Source organism: Coregonus clupeaformis, unplaced genomic scaffold (assembly GCF_020615455.1).
Source record: "Coregonus clupeaformis isolate EN_2021a unplaced genomic scaffold, ASM2061545v1 scaf0039, whole genome shotgun sequence".
NCBI lineage: Eukaryota > Metazoa > Chordata > Actinopteri > Salmoniformes > Salmonidae > Coregonus > Coregonus clupeaformis.
This window is the reverse complement of record NW_025533494.1, coordinates 550,001-562,268: the sequence shown is the minus strand read 5'-3', so window position 1 is coordinate 562,268 and position 12,268 is coordinate 550,001. Positions and strand designations below refer to the sequence as shown.

Below are 12,268 nucleotides of genomic sequence, written 5' to 3'. Positions count from 1 at the left end.
CCAGCTAAAGACACAGGTTAACACACAGCAGGTAAAGTTAAAGAGACAGTCACACAGGAAGAATAGGCCTAGAGAAGGTAGGAAAAACAACAAACAACATGTAAACGGTGAGACAGGTGAAAGACAGGGACTGAACTGGGAACAGGGGGAGAGGAGAGACAGAGGAGTAAAACGTTGGAATGTATCGTGGTAACAGAATAATTTTCTAACATTGAAATGAATACTTTTGGAACAATGATAATTATTAAAGTTTTGTTTTCTTGTTATCACCAAAAGCATTACAAACACTGAACACCTTTATCTACACCCCTGCGTCAGCTTGGGTGTTATATCCATGTAACAGACATTTTTGGCAGTGACTTTTTTCCCCCTTAGGTGAATACTTATGATCCCCCTTATGAAGAGACAGCAGTTCAAATAGAATCATATCTTACACTCCTTATTATGCTAATAACACGCTACAAGGCAAAGAGCAGTTGGAGCTCTGTGTTCTGCTCAGAGGCAGTAGACGTCGCCCATAACGACTGATTCAGGGTCAGATAGCTTTAAATCCACTAATGATTATGGTTAGAACTGGAGGGCAGGGTAATCTGATCCTAGATCTGTGGTTAAGGAGCCACATCTACACATCATACGTCCCTCCCATAGATACAACCATGTACATAACATACATAGATAGATACAGTCTCAGTTAAAATATGCATTGAGAGTCCAAGTCCAGATGAAGATATGGGTCTGGGTCTAGCCCTTGGCTGGTGGGCAGCAGAATTTGATGGTCTGCTTTCAATAGTGCCACTGCCCTGGCCATATCTCTCTTTGGTACTCACAAGGGAAGTTGCACAAAGTATCCAAGCTCACAGGTTACAAGGTCAACTGACTATGGAGTTTGGAGAGCGATTATTGTGGTGTGTTCGTGTTCTAGAACAACATAAAATGTTCTAGTGAAGTAACAGCTGGTTCTGGCCTATAAAAAGTGTTTCGTTTGTAAAGTAATAGATAGCTGTCTCTCCTGCTATCCATTTTTCTTCTCAAATGAAACGAGACATTGACTGATAAAATAGGTTTAAAACTTCCTAAATGGATGTTACTAAATAATGATGCTTCTGACGACAGTCGACAAGTGTGAGAAGAGATCAAATAAACTGAGACACAATCAATGAATATTATCTGCATTCAAATGAAGTTCAGGGGATATCTCCAATGATAATTGGAAATACATCCTTGTTGTGTGAAATCTTCGCATTCTATCATTCAGACTTATTTGTAGAACATGGATAGCTTGGTATTCATTCTCTCAGGGAGTTTGAAGGCCTTGGTGCAAAACCCTTCTTTCGTAAGGGCCCCCCCTCCTCCCCCCAAAGAGAACAGGGCCAGATGTTGAGTTAGTTAGACGAGATGTTGACGTCACTGCTGAGAACTTCTACCTCCAAGTTACCATGAAAATCATAATAATAACAGTGAAAGTGGAGACAATGGTATTGTAATACTTGACATTTGTCATAATACTTTCCACTGCACAGATGTGGTTAGGGTTACAGTTTAGGTGACACAACGCTAAGTTACTCAAGACTGGTCAGCTTTCATTTTAGATGGGAAGAGGACTAGTGTGTTGCTTACAACACATTGCCATTTTATTTTATTTTAAATACATATTTTGATGTACTATGCAGGTACATTATAGACCATAGACTTTGCTACTAAATTGAAAATCAATTATTTAAGTCAAATTCGTTGGATACAAATGAATTGTCTGTAGTTGTTCATTGAAAGCAGCAGAGCTCTTAGTAGCTCCTAAAGGTCATTTGGGGTCGTCTTTCTTTGTGTCAGTCTACAAGGTAAACGTCTGGACGCTGATTCCACAGCCTAGAGAACTCATAATGTGATATTGACCACATCATCTCCACGGCAACAAACACAAACCTATCATACTGTGTCACGTTGGTTACTTATAAAATTGGTTTCATATATAGCTACTGTTTTTAGTTTTACCACAGTACATAATAACACTTAATAACACAACTGTCATGGGACACTCACTTTGCTGCCTCACGACACCCTGGACGAAATACACCACCACGTCACTGGAGTGAGCGCTGTCTGTCTGTCACAGGTAAAGGTGGCGTTCCTCCCTGACTACCGCCTGCCTGACTGATTGCATTGCATCAACCAATGGTTGTGTGTCACATCATCGACTGTGAAGTCGGGCATCAGATTGCTATATCATATGGTGTGGTTAGCTGACATGTTAAACAGCTATCCAGGCGTTGTGAGATCTGGCAGGAGAAGGGCAGCTATTAGCGAGCGACATCGTGCTTTGGAGGAGGACACATAGATATGATAACGCTGGGGGAGGAGGTACTGGAAGTTTATAGCACTGTCACCGCTCCTGTCCCCCAACTTAACCCCAGCTCTAACCTCAGCGACAGCCCCAGCCTACAAATCCCAGAATGCAACAGCCTCACCCAGGCGATACACTATGTCCACAAGCACAAGGAGGACTAAACACCTGCGGTTGCATCAAGAGAGCAATGCTGACAACAACAATAACTGATTGATAAAGGGACAAGATTTACAGACAGCAGAAATGTTGCCACTTGTCAGTAAAGTTTAGACGAACAGTGAGCTCTGAATTAGGAGCACTCGCTGTACTGGACTATCCTGGACTGGACTATACTGGACTGGACTGGACTTGACTGTACTGTGCACGGAAAGTTACAATGTAGTTACAATATAAACCGGGAACTTTTTCCTTTTCTACTCTTCATATGCATAACATTTCAACTTATATCATTGGTGAGAAAAAAAGCATTTTTTTGTATTTAGGAGGCAGGAAAAGCATTGCTGCTGTAGGTGTTGTCTGTTGTTTGGTCCATTTCATGCACATGTGTTTTTGGCTCCAAAGTTCCCCTCCATACCCCATAATAACCATGTCATTACTGTTGACACGACATTATGTTCTTGTTGTAACTGGCACGTGGGTGGTGTAGTTTACAGCATGCAGGTCTGGGTTAGAGCACAGATTGACCTTTTGTGACAGACTGACCGTTGGCAGGTTCAAGGTGATAAGAGAATGACCTGGTCTGGGTTAAAGGTTAAAGGGTCAGGGTTCATGATGGGAGTTATTTGTGGGGTTGCATCTCATCGTTACGGTTAGTTGAACAGCAGTTCGTTATCTTGTTCTGTGGGCCCCTCATACACATACGCCACACCGGGAGAGAGGGGCATTTCAATTCATTAACGTGACTAGTAGCATTCCACCCTTTCCCTCCCTCCCTCCCTCCCTCCCTCCCTCCCCCCCTCCCTCCCTCCCTCCCTCCCTCCCTCCCTCCCTATAGAGAAATAAGACAAATATAGCAAAAACGGCCAGCCCCTCAACCCTCCATCGTGATTGACCAATACAAGTGCCATGGCATTCTGAGAGGCGGGGTCTGTGTGCGTAGGTGGGAAGGGACTGGGTGAGGCAAGGGGGGTGAGGGGGAGGGGTAAAGGGTGGACCCTAGGAGTGGGGTTTGCTGTAACCAAACAGTCCAACAGGGAAGTACTTGACGTGCGTGGGCCACTGGGCGGCCAGTTGGAAGAACTTGACGTCGTTCCACTCCACTCCGTCTATGGATACTGCAGGGACACAGACAGGGAAGGAGACACAGCTAAGTATGCCTGTTGTTCAGACAGAGAACACTTGGGCTGTGTCCCAAATAGCACCCTATTCCCTATATAGTACACTACTTTTGACCAGAGCCCTATGGCCCTGTATAGTGAATAGGATGTTATTTCTGACGCACTCTTAGAGACACTTAAGAGGTCCATTAACACAGCCCATTCTCCATTTCCTCCTTCCTACAACATCTCCAATAAATCATGTTCCCCTCACCCCGCCCTCTCTCCCCCCTCTTTTTAACTGATGGCTATTTACTCTTTCTAAAGGTTTCGCATCCAGAGAACCACTATCATTTAATCTCCCCGCAGCCTTTCTTCCAGTTTCTCTTCCTCCTCCTGTTCTCAGAGACTCCTCTACACCTTTACAGGATCATCCCTCCCTCCCTCCCTCACGTTGCTGTACCTTTCAACATGGTATGATGCTGCTTGGCAGAACAGATGAGTCTGCTGATGGCCTCGATGACCTGGCTCTTAGAGTCTACTTCCTTCTCCTTCGGTTTCTTACCCAGGAAGATGGTGGGAACTACACAGAGAGAGAGAGAGAGAGAGAGAGAGAGAGAGAGAGAGAGAGAGAGAGAGAGAGAGAGAGAGAGCGAGAGAGAGAGAGATAGAGAGAGAGAGAGAGAGAAAGAGAGAGTGAGCAATAGAGAGAGAAAGAGAGAGAGAGAGAGCAAGAGAGAGTGAGCAATAAAGAAAGAGAGAGAAAGAGAGAGAGAGAGGGATGGAGGGAGAGAGAGAGAGAGAGAGATAGATAGAGAGAGAGAGAGAGAATGAGTCAACCTTCATTACAATACAATTCGATTGATGGAAGAAAGGATGGAGGAAAAAAGAAAACCCCAACTAGAGGGTATGTATACATTCTACTTCCTCTCTCCGTATTAAACCCCAACTAGAGGGTATGTATACATTCTACTTCCTCTCTCCGTATTAAACCCCAACTAGAGGGTATGTATACATTCTACTTCCTCTCTCCGTATTAAACCCCAACTAGAGGGTATGTATACATTCTACTTCCTCTCTCCGTATTAAACCCCAACTAGAGGGTATGTATACATTCTACTTCCTCTCTCCGTATTAAACCCCAACTAGAGGGTATGTATACATTCTACTTCCTCTCTCCATATTAAACCCCAACTAGAGGGTATGTATACATTCTACTTCCTCTCTCCATATTAAACCCCAACTAGAGGGTATGTATACATTCTACTTCCTCTCTCCGTATTAAACCCCAACTAGAGGGTATGTATACATTCTACTTCCTCTCTCCGTATTAAACCCCAACTAGAGGGTATGTATACATTCCACTTCCTCTCTCCATATTAAACCCCAACTAGAGGGTATGTATACATTCTACTTCCTCTCTCCGTATTAAACCCCAACTAGAGGGTATGTATACATTCCACTTCCTCTCTCAGTATTAAAAACTCTTGTAATGCTGAATTACTTTGCTTGTGTATTATAAAATAAATGACATTCTAAAACTCTTTACCCTTCTTGTTCTTCTCCTTGGTGACCACCGTCATGGCCATGGTGCTGACCTGGGCCTGGGCCTCACTGCTGCTCCCTCCTGGTAGCCTGCTGACCTGCAGCGACCTGAAGGCACTCTTCAGGGTGTTCTTACCACCCGTGTCACGCCGCTCCCCCTCACGTCGCTTCTCCGCCAGCGACGCCAGCCAGTAGTCCACCTGCAGCCCGATGGTGTCCACACCGTGGGACATACTGGGGCTCCTGGGACAGGAAGGGGAGGGTCCAGAGACAGGAAGAGGCGGGGGTTAGGGTACAATGCAGGAAAGGGGAAATTATGGAGGTTCATGGTAAAAGTGCCAAAAGGCTGTATTGTTTTGTTTGGCCACGCCACAGAGGACAGTAGAGTCTGTTACAGCACCAAACCCCATCACAATGACGGGCTATAACACTAAAACCTGCTGATGCTGCTGTGGTTGTTTTTAGCTGTGGCCAGACTTGATTTCAGCAGGACAGACAAGAAGGGGACAGAATGAACCTGAGACGGATGATCTGATCTGTTTTGAGGAGAAAAGGGACTGTTGGTAAAATGTCTCTCTCTCTCTCTCTTTCGCTCTCTCTCTCAGACAGAGGTAGGCAACTCTGTCAGGCTCTTGGGGGCCACAGTGTATACAGTCTATTGGTCTCTGTCAGGCTCTTGGGGGCCACAGTGTATACAGTCTATTGGTCTCTGTCAGGCTCTTGGGGGCCACAGTGTATACAGTCTATTGGTCTCTGTCAGGCTCTTAGGGGCCACAGTGTATACAGTCTATTGGTCTCTGTCAGGCTCTTGGGGGCCACAGTGTATACAGTCTATTGGTCTCTGTCAGGCTCTTGAGGGCCACAGTGTATACAGTCTATTGGTCTCTGTCAGACTCTTGGGGGCCACAGTGTAGACAGTCTATTGGTCTCTGTCAGGCTCTTGGGGGCCACAGTGTATACAGTCTATTGGTCTCTGTCAGGCTCTTGGGGGCCACAGTGTAGATAGTCTATTGGTCTCTGTCAGGCTCTTAGGGGCCACAGTGTATACAGTCTATTGGTCTCTGTCAGGCTCTTGGGGGCCACAGTGTATACAGTCTATTGGTCTCTGTCAGACTCTTGGGGGCCACAGTGTAGACAGTCTATTGGTCTCTGTCAGGCTCTTGGGGGCCACAGTGTATACAGTCTATTGGTCTCTGTCAGGCTCTTGGGGGCCACATTGTAGACAGTCTATTGGTCTCTGTCAGGCTCTTAGGGGCCACAGTGTATACAGTCTACCGGCCTCTGTCAGGCTGTTAGGGGCCACAGTGTATACAGTCTATTGGTCTCTGTCAGACTATTGGGGGCCACAGTGTAGACAGTCTATTGGTCTCTGTCAGGCTCTTGGGGGCCACAGTGTAGACAGTCTATTGGTCTCTGTCAGGCTCTTGGGGGCCACAGTGTAGACAGTCTATTGGTCTCTGTCAGGCTCTTGGGGGCCACAGTGTATACAGTCTATTGGTCTCTGTCAGGCTCTTGGGGGCCACAGTGTAGACAGTCTATTGGTCTCTGTCAGGCTCTTGGGGACCACAGTGTAGACACTATATTGGTCTCTGTCAGGCTCTTGGGGGCCACAGTGTATACAGTCTATTGGTCTATGTCAGGCTCTTGGGGGCCACAGTGTAGACAGTCTATTGGTCATCATTCCTGTCATGGACTCATTTAGACATTAGGGGTGTGTCTAAACACTCTCTGGCACATAAATGATCCCATTAATGATTGCTCAGAAAGAGAAGAGAAAATGTAGCAGCTCCTGAGAACTGCAATGACCCTATAATAAGAAATAACAGACTATACCCATGCCAGCGGGAGCAGACCTACCCCTGTACTGCCAGAGCACCGCCCATGGAGGGAGAGGAGGGGGGAGTGGCAGCCTCTTTGATCAGCCCAGCGGGAGAGCCGTGGGAGGGAGGGGATGTAGAGGGAACAGCAAGGCTCACTGCCACGCCCTCTTCTGTGTCTCCTAGGCAACCACAGGGGCAAGAAGAGATGGTGGTGAGATAAATGTCATAATTAAGAAAGAAAAAAATTATGATATATATATCAGAAAATAGGTATGTTTTTGGAAGATGGAAGATATATCTATAGAGGTAACAGAGATACAGTTAATATCTTTATTGCTTTTTAAACCACCTACCAGTAGAGGATGGACCAGGCTCAATCAGACCAACCTTCACCACCTGTGAGACATGACAACATCCTGTTACTATCAGGATAAACACCTCATATTCTAAACCCTAATATCAGCTGAAGAGTTCCTATATAAACTCAAGCTCTATGGAAGAGGCCACCGACAGAACTAGGCGTTTGGCTCATACACATACCCCAATGAAGGGAATAAACTTCTGGTAGGAATCTTCATCGTGCCTGGAGAGAGAGAAAGAGAATGTGTTATATGGGTTTTTAATGAAATACCATCTTCTAGTTAATGCTCTGGTTAACGTATGTGTTACACCCTGACAGTGTGTGTGTGTGTGTTACCACTCACGTCCTGTGTTTACAGGTAAGCATGGCCTCAGCGATGGGCAGCTGGTGTGTGACGGTGGCTCCACTTATGTACTGAGAGATCCTACCTGCCACGTCCAACTGGTCTACAGCACAGGGAAACATGAAGAGAGGTCAAAGGTTAGAGGTCACTGGTCAGAGGTCAGGCTCTGTGTGCTAACTTTATGTATCCAGATCCAGTGTGTGTGTTTACCGTTCTGTGGGGGTTCAGAGTGGATGAATACGTCTCCCCACGCCCCATCTAAGAATGCAGAGCTGTAACGGTTGTCTAGGGCACCCAGGTGCTTAGCAACAGGATGACAGCCTATGAGAGAGAGAGAGAGAGAGAGAGAGAGAGAGAGAGAGAGAGAGAGAGAGAGAGAGAGAGAGGGATGAACAGAGAGAAATATTATATTTTAGTGATCAGCCTGACAACAACAACTCTTTAATACATCAACAACCCATCACTACGCCTGTCACCATGGATACGGACGGCCATGTTGTTTGTCTCACCTAGGGGCACCACCAGGAACCTCAGGTGATTGAGCCAATCAGAGGTCTTGCTGGCCAGCTGGGTGACAAAGAACTGCAGGATGGCACTGAGGTAGCTCTGACTGCCCACCACTGCCACCTTGACCGGCCTGGGCATGGACGAGTTACAGTTACAACTGAGAGGGAGAGAGGGAGAGGGGGAGAGATAGTTAAAGATAATCATTGACGTATCACAGTCTTAAAAACTCAGCCTTCATCAACCCCATCCAGAGAGAAGAGGGATGGAGGGAGGAGGGAGAGAGGAAAACAGAGAGGGAGAAAAGAAGAAGAGAGAGACAGAGAGGATAGAAGAAAGGATGCAGGAAGAAAAGCAAAGAAAGCGAGAGTGGAATAAATGAGCGAAGAGAATCAACTGAATATTTAGAGAATCAACTGAATATTTAGAGAATCAACTGAATATTTAGAGAATCAACTGAATATTTAGAGAATCAACTGAATATTGTCTGTGTGAGTTCTGAGGTCTAAATATTTCATAGACAGACAGATTAACAGATCATACATAACGTGTTAGACCGACAGACTCACAACTTTGTGTGTGTGTATGTGCGTCCGTGTGCGTCCGTGTGTGTGTGTGTGTATGAGACTCACAACTTCTGGATGCGTGTGAGGACAGCAGAGAGCACCGCCTGGATCTCAGCTCCTGAACACGTACACACCACCGGGTGCCTCTGTACCTGCAACTGCTCTACCACGTACTGGAACACACACACACACACACACAGATACTTAGAGAACTGCGGAAACATACAAGTTTGTTCTGATGCAACACGTACGCACAATCCTACACAGTTGTTACCTGGCCCTGCCAGTCGGTGCCATTGACCAGGATGAGACTCTCAGGCAGAGCAGAGTCAGACAGCAGGACCTGGTTTAGCTGATCATACACCGCCTTCCTCAGGACCTACACCCACCCACACACAGTACGCACACACACAAACACATTCATACAGCACGCACACACACACATACGCACACAGCACGCACACACACAAACACATACACACAGCACGCACACACACACACACACATACGCACACAGCATACACACGCAAACACACACACACATAAAGTGGAACAGTTTCTTTTTAGATGACTCATCAAAACATACATAATTTATTCTCGTCGTCATGGGTACACTTATGTTCTTTATTTAGACAAGAAGAAGGGAGCAGGAGAGGAGAGGAGAGGAGAGGAGAGGAGAGGAGAGGAGAGGAGAGGAGAGGAGAGGAGAGGAGAGGAGGGGAGGGGGGAGGGGAGGGGGAGGGGAGGGGAGAGGAGAGGAGAGGAGAGGAGAGGAGAGAAACTTTGAGATCAAGAGGAAGAGGGAGAGACACTAGATTTGTTTCTTGGCATATAATGTGCTATGTGTTTTTTATATAATTATATAATTGATATAATTTTTTTATCTAATGTGGCGTCCTAAAACTAGTTCTGGAACTATAGAACCCCTTGCTGTAAGAGCTGTGTGTGTGTGTGTGTGTGTGTGTGTATATGTGCGTGCACGTGTGCGTGTGAGATTATCTTAATGAGAATGTATGTGTATGTTTGAAGCATCAATTAATGTTTACATATACCAGTATGAACATATAGGTCTAAGAATGTGTGTGTGTGCGTGTGTGTGTTACCTGTGACCTGTGTCCCAGTTCGGGGGACCTCTCGCTGTCAGAGCTGTTGGTCCTCACCCCTTCACTGATTGGTTTAGACAGCTGTCTCTCCTTCATAGGAGTACTGCTCTGTCTCTTCTGTTTGGGTGTGTGGCCTCCGCTGTCCAACCTGAGAGAGATGTTTCAACTCCAAATCAACCTGAAGCCCTTACCAACATTCCCCAGAGCTTTGAAGGATTGGAGTATGTGAAAAATGTAAAATATTTTTCCTATGACAGAGTCTGTGTTGGTGTTTGATTGTGTCCGTTACCTGGGGGAGTGCTGTGCTCCTTCACTCTTGCTGCTCTTCAGGGGCGTACAGGGTTTCTCAGCCACCGACACCTTAATGCAGGGGCCCTCTGGAAACATCTCCTGATCTGTCAACTCCTACACACACAACATACACATTAGCTCGAGTTGACTTCTGCTACTACAACTAAACACACACAGGCCAATATATCTACTCTGGATTGTTAATTGGACTCATTCTGTCATTTCTAGATTTTTTGTTTAGATTATTTCCATATTTGTATTGTGTTTGCAAAACATTCTACTGTTGAAACTAGAAACAAAAGCATTTTGCTGCACCTGCTATAACACCTGCAAATCTGTGTACGCAACCAATAAACTTTGATTTGATTTTGAGTGTGTCTCACCAGTGTGTCTGTCTCAGAGAGGGCCTCTGCCTCCAAGTTACGACTGTGAGACTGTTTTATCTTCTCCCCCTGCTGGAGCCACACAGGAAATACAGTCACTACACACCACACCTCACCTGCAGGGAATCTCAATCCTTCTTTTTCTCTAACATCCCTCTCCTCTGTCTCCGTTCTGTTTAAAAACCCATCTAACAAGATGTTTCTCCCTCCCCCACTCTCTCCGTTCTTTATTGCATTATTTCTCTCTTCCTCCCTCTATCCCCTTCCTCGCTCCCTCTCCCCCCTCTCCCCCACTGGACGCTCTCTCCCCCCCTCTCTCGCTCCCCTCTCTCTCATACCTCTCCCCCTCCCTCCTTCCCTCCCCTCCCCTCCCCCCCCCTCCCCCCTTTCTGCTACTCACATGGCTGAAGGAGGCATCTCGTCCCAGGCTCCCCCCTCTACTGTTCAGACTGGTGATCTCTGTCTGAGAGCTGGACTGGGACATCCCCTCAAAGAATGGCCTGGATAGCCACACACAGAGAGAAATACATGTTAGCACAGATTGAAACACTTTTTTGTCACATTTTCACACCAATCACATACACCCTTCTCTAATCTACCAAGCTCTAATGATCAAGACCAAGCCCTAATGCCAAGGTAATCCGAAGATTCTGAATCCATTTCACCATCCATCTATTCATTTGATTTCTGGATTAGTGAGAATCAGATGTTTAGGATTGATAGTGTTCTTAATCATACCAGCGTATTCTCAATGATGACAGAATGCAGTGTTCTCAATGATGACAGCACAGAATGCAGTGACATTTCTTGACCAGCAGAGGGGGTAGCATACTGAGGAACTGTAATTGGTTCAGGCGTTACAGCACTTCCTTTGTGCTTGTTTTTTCTGTTCCTAAGTCCCTTATAGGGGAATGTATGCTTCACACAAAGACTCAGGAGCTTTGATTCCCCTATAGGCCTCTTGCATATACGTCAACTGACCGTTTGTGTTAGACGTGCTGTGGGTGGCACCATAACAGCTACCTGAGTTTAGGTTTGGGTGTGCTGAGGATACTCTCCGTCTCCTCCATCTCTGGTCCACTGTCAGAGGGGTTGTACATCTCCAGACTATCATACAGCTCATCTAGATCCTCCTCCACTTCCTGGATCTGTTCTCTAGAGACATGCTCCAGACCAAAACCCACCTGCACACCACACACACAGGGGCATTAGCATAGATGAAATACACAGATACACATGCATTCATGAACAGATACACACACACACAGGCATTAATAGAGGGGGCGCAGTGCGCACACACACATGCACACACACACAATACTATAGGGATTTCAGCTGTGTTACCACATCTCTAGCACTGCATAAACCAACACCTTCAATTGCAATGATACTTTCTGCACCATGCACAGACAAGGTGTTCAGAGATGAGTGAAGGAAGCAGAACAGAGAGGTGGAAAAACTGCAAGTGTGTGTGTAAGAGAGAGAAAGTAACAAGTGAAAGTTTGAGTGGAGACACATTTTTGTATCTCTTAGTCAATAAGTGAGAGAGAGAGAGAGAGAGAGAGAGAGAGAGAGAGAGAGAGAGAGAGAGAGAGAGAGAGAGAGAGAGAGAGAGGGGGAGAGAAACGGAGAGAGAGAGAAGGAGAGAGAGAGAGAGAGAGAGAGAGAGAGAGAGAGAGAGAGAGAGAGAGAGAGAGAGAGAGAGAGAGAAGGAGAGAGAGAGAGAGAGAGAGAGAGAGAGAGAGAGAGAGAGAG

At 46.1% G+C, this 12,268-nt stretch overlaps 1 protein-coding gene across 2 annotated transcripts in view; it reads right to left on the bottom strand.

Moving 5' to 3' along the window:
- Window positions 1-3,331: 3,331 nt before the first annotated feature.
- The window catches only part of LOC123483157 (phosphofurin acidic cluster sorting protein 1-like), a 67,050-nt gene continuing 58,113 nt past the window's right edge, over window positions 3,332-12,268 (bottom strand). The window contains exons 9-24 of one of the 2 annotated variants that reach the window (XM_045212669.1): window positions 11,537-11,697; window positions 10,914-11,013; window positions 10,514-10,585; window positions 10,129-10,244; window positions 9,840-9,987; window positions 9,011-9,115; window positions 8,803-8,909; window positions 8,176-8,330; window positions 7,877-7,987; window positions 7,667-7,769; window positions 7,503-7,545; window positions 7,316-7,358; window positions 7,000-7,141; window positions 5,147-5,385; window positions 4,061-4,180; window positions 3,332-3,615 (exon numbers count right to left, since the gene is read on the bottom strand). In XM_045212669.1, the coding sequence (XP_045068604.1) occupies window positions 3,497-3,615; window positions 4,061-4,180; window positions 5,147-5,385; window positions 7,000-7,141; window positions 7,316-7,358; window positions 7,503-7,545; window positions 7,667-7,769; window positions 7,877-7,987; window positions 8,176-8,330; window positions 8,803-8,909; window positions 9,011-9,115; window positions 9,840-9,987; window positions 10,129-10,244; window positions 10,514-10,585; window positions 10,914-11,013; window positions 11,537-11,697 (1,884 nt within the window). In that variant the 3' untranslated portion in view covers window positions 3,332-3,496. The remainder of the gene's footprint in view (window positions 3,616-4,060; window positions 4,181-5,146; window positions 5,386-6,999; window positions 7,142-7,315; window positions 7,359-7,502; window positions 7,546-7,666; window positions 7,770-7,876; window positions 7,988-8,175; window positions 8,331-8,802; window positions 8,910-9,010; window positions 9,116-9,839; window positions 9,988-10,128; window positions 10,245-10,513; window positions 10,586-10,913; window positions 11,014-11,536; window positions 11,698-12,268) is intronic. The other variant, XM_045212670.1, reaches the window with a different exon arrangement.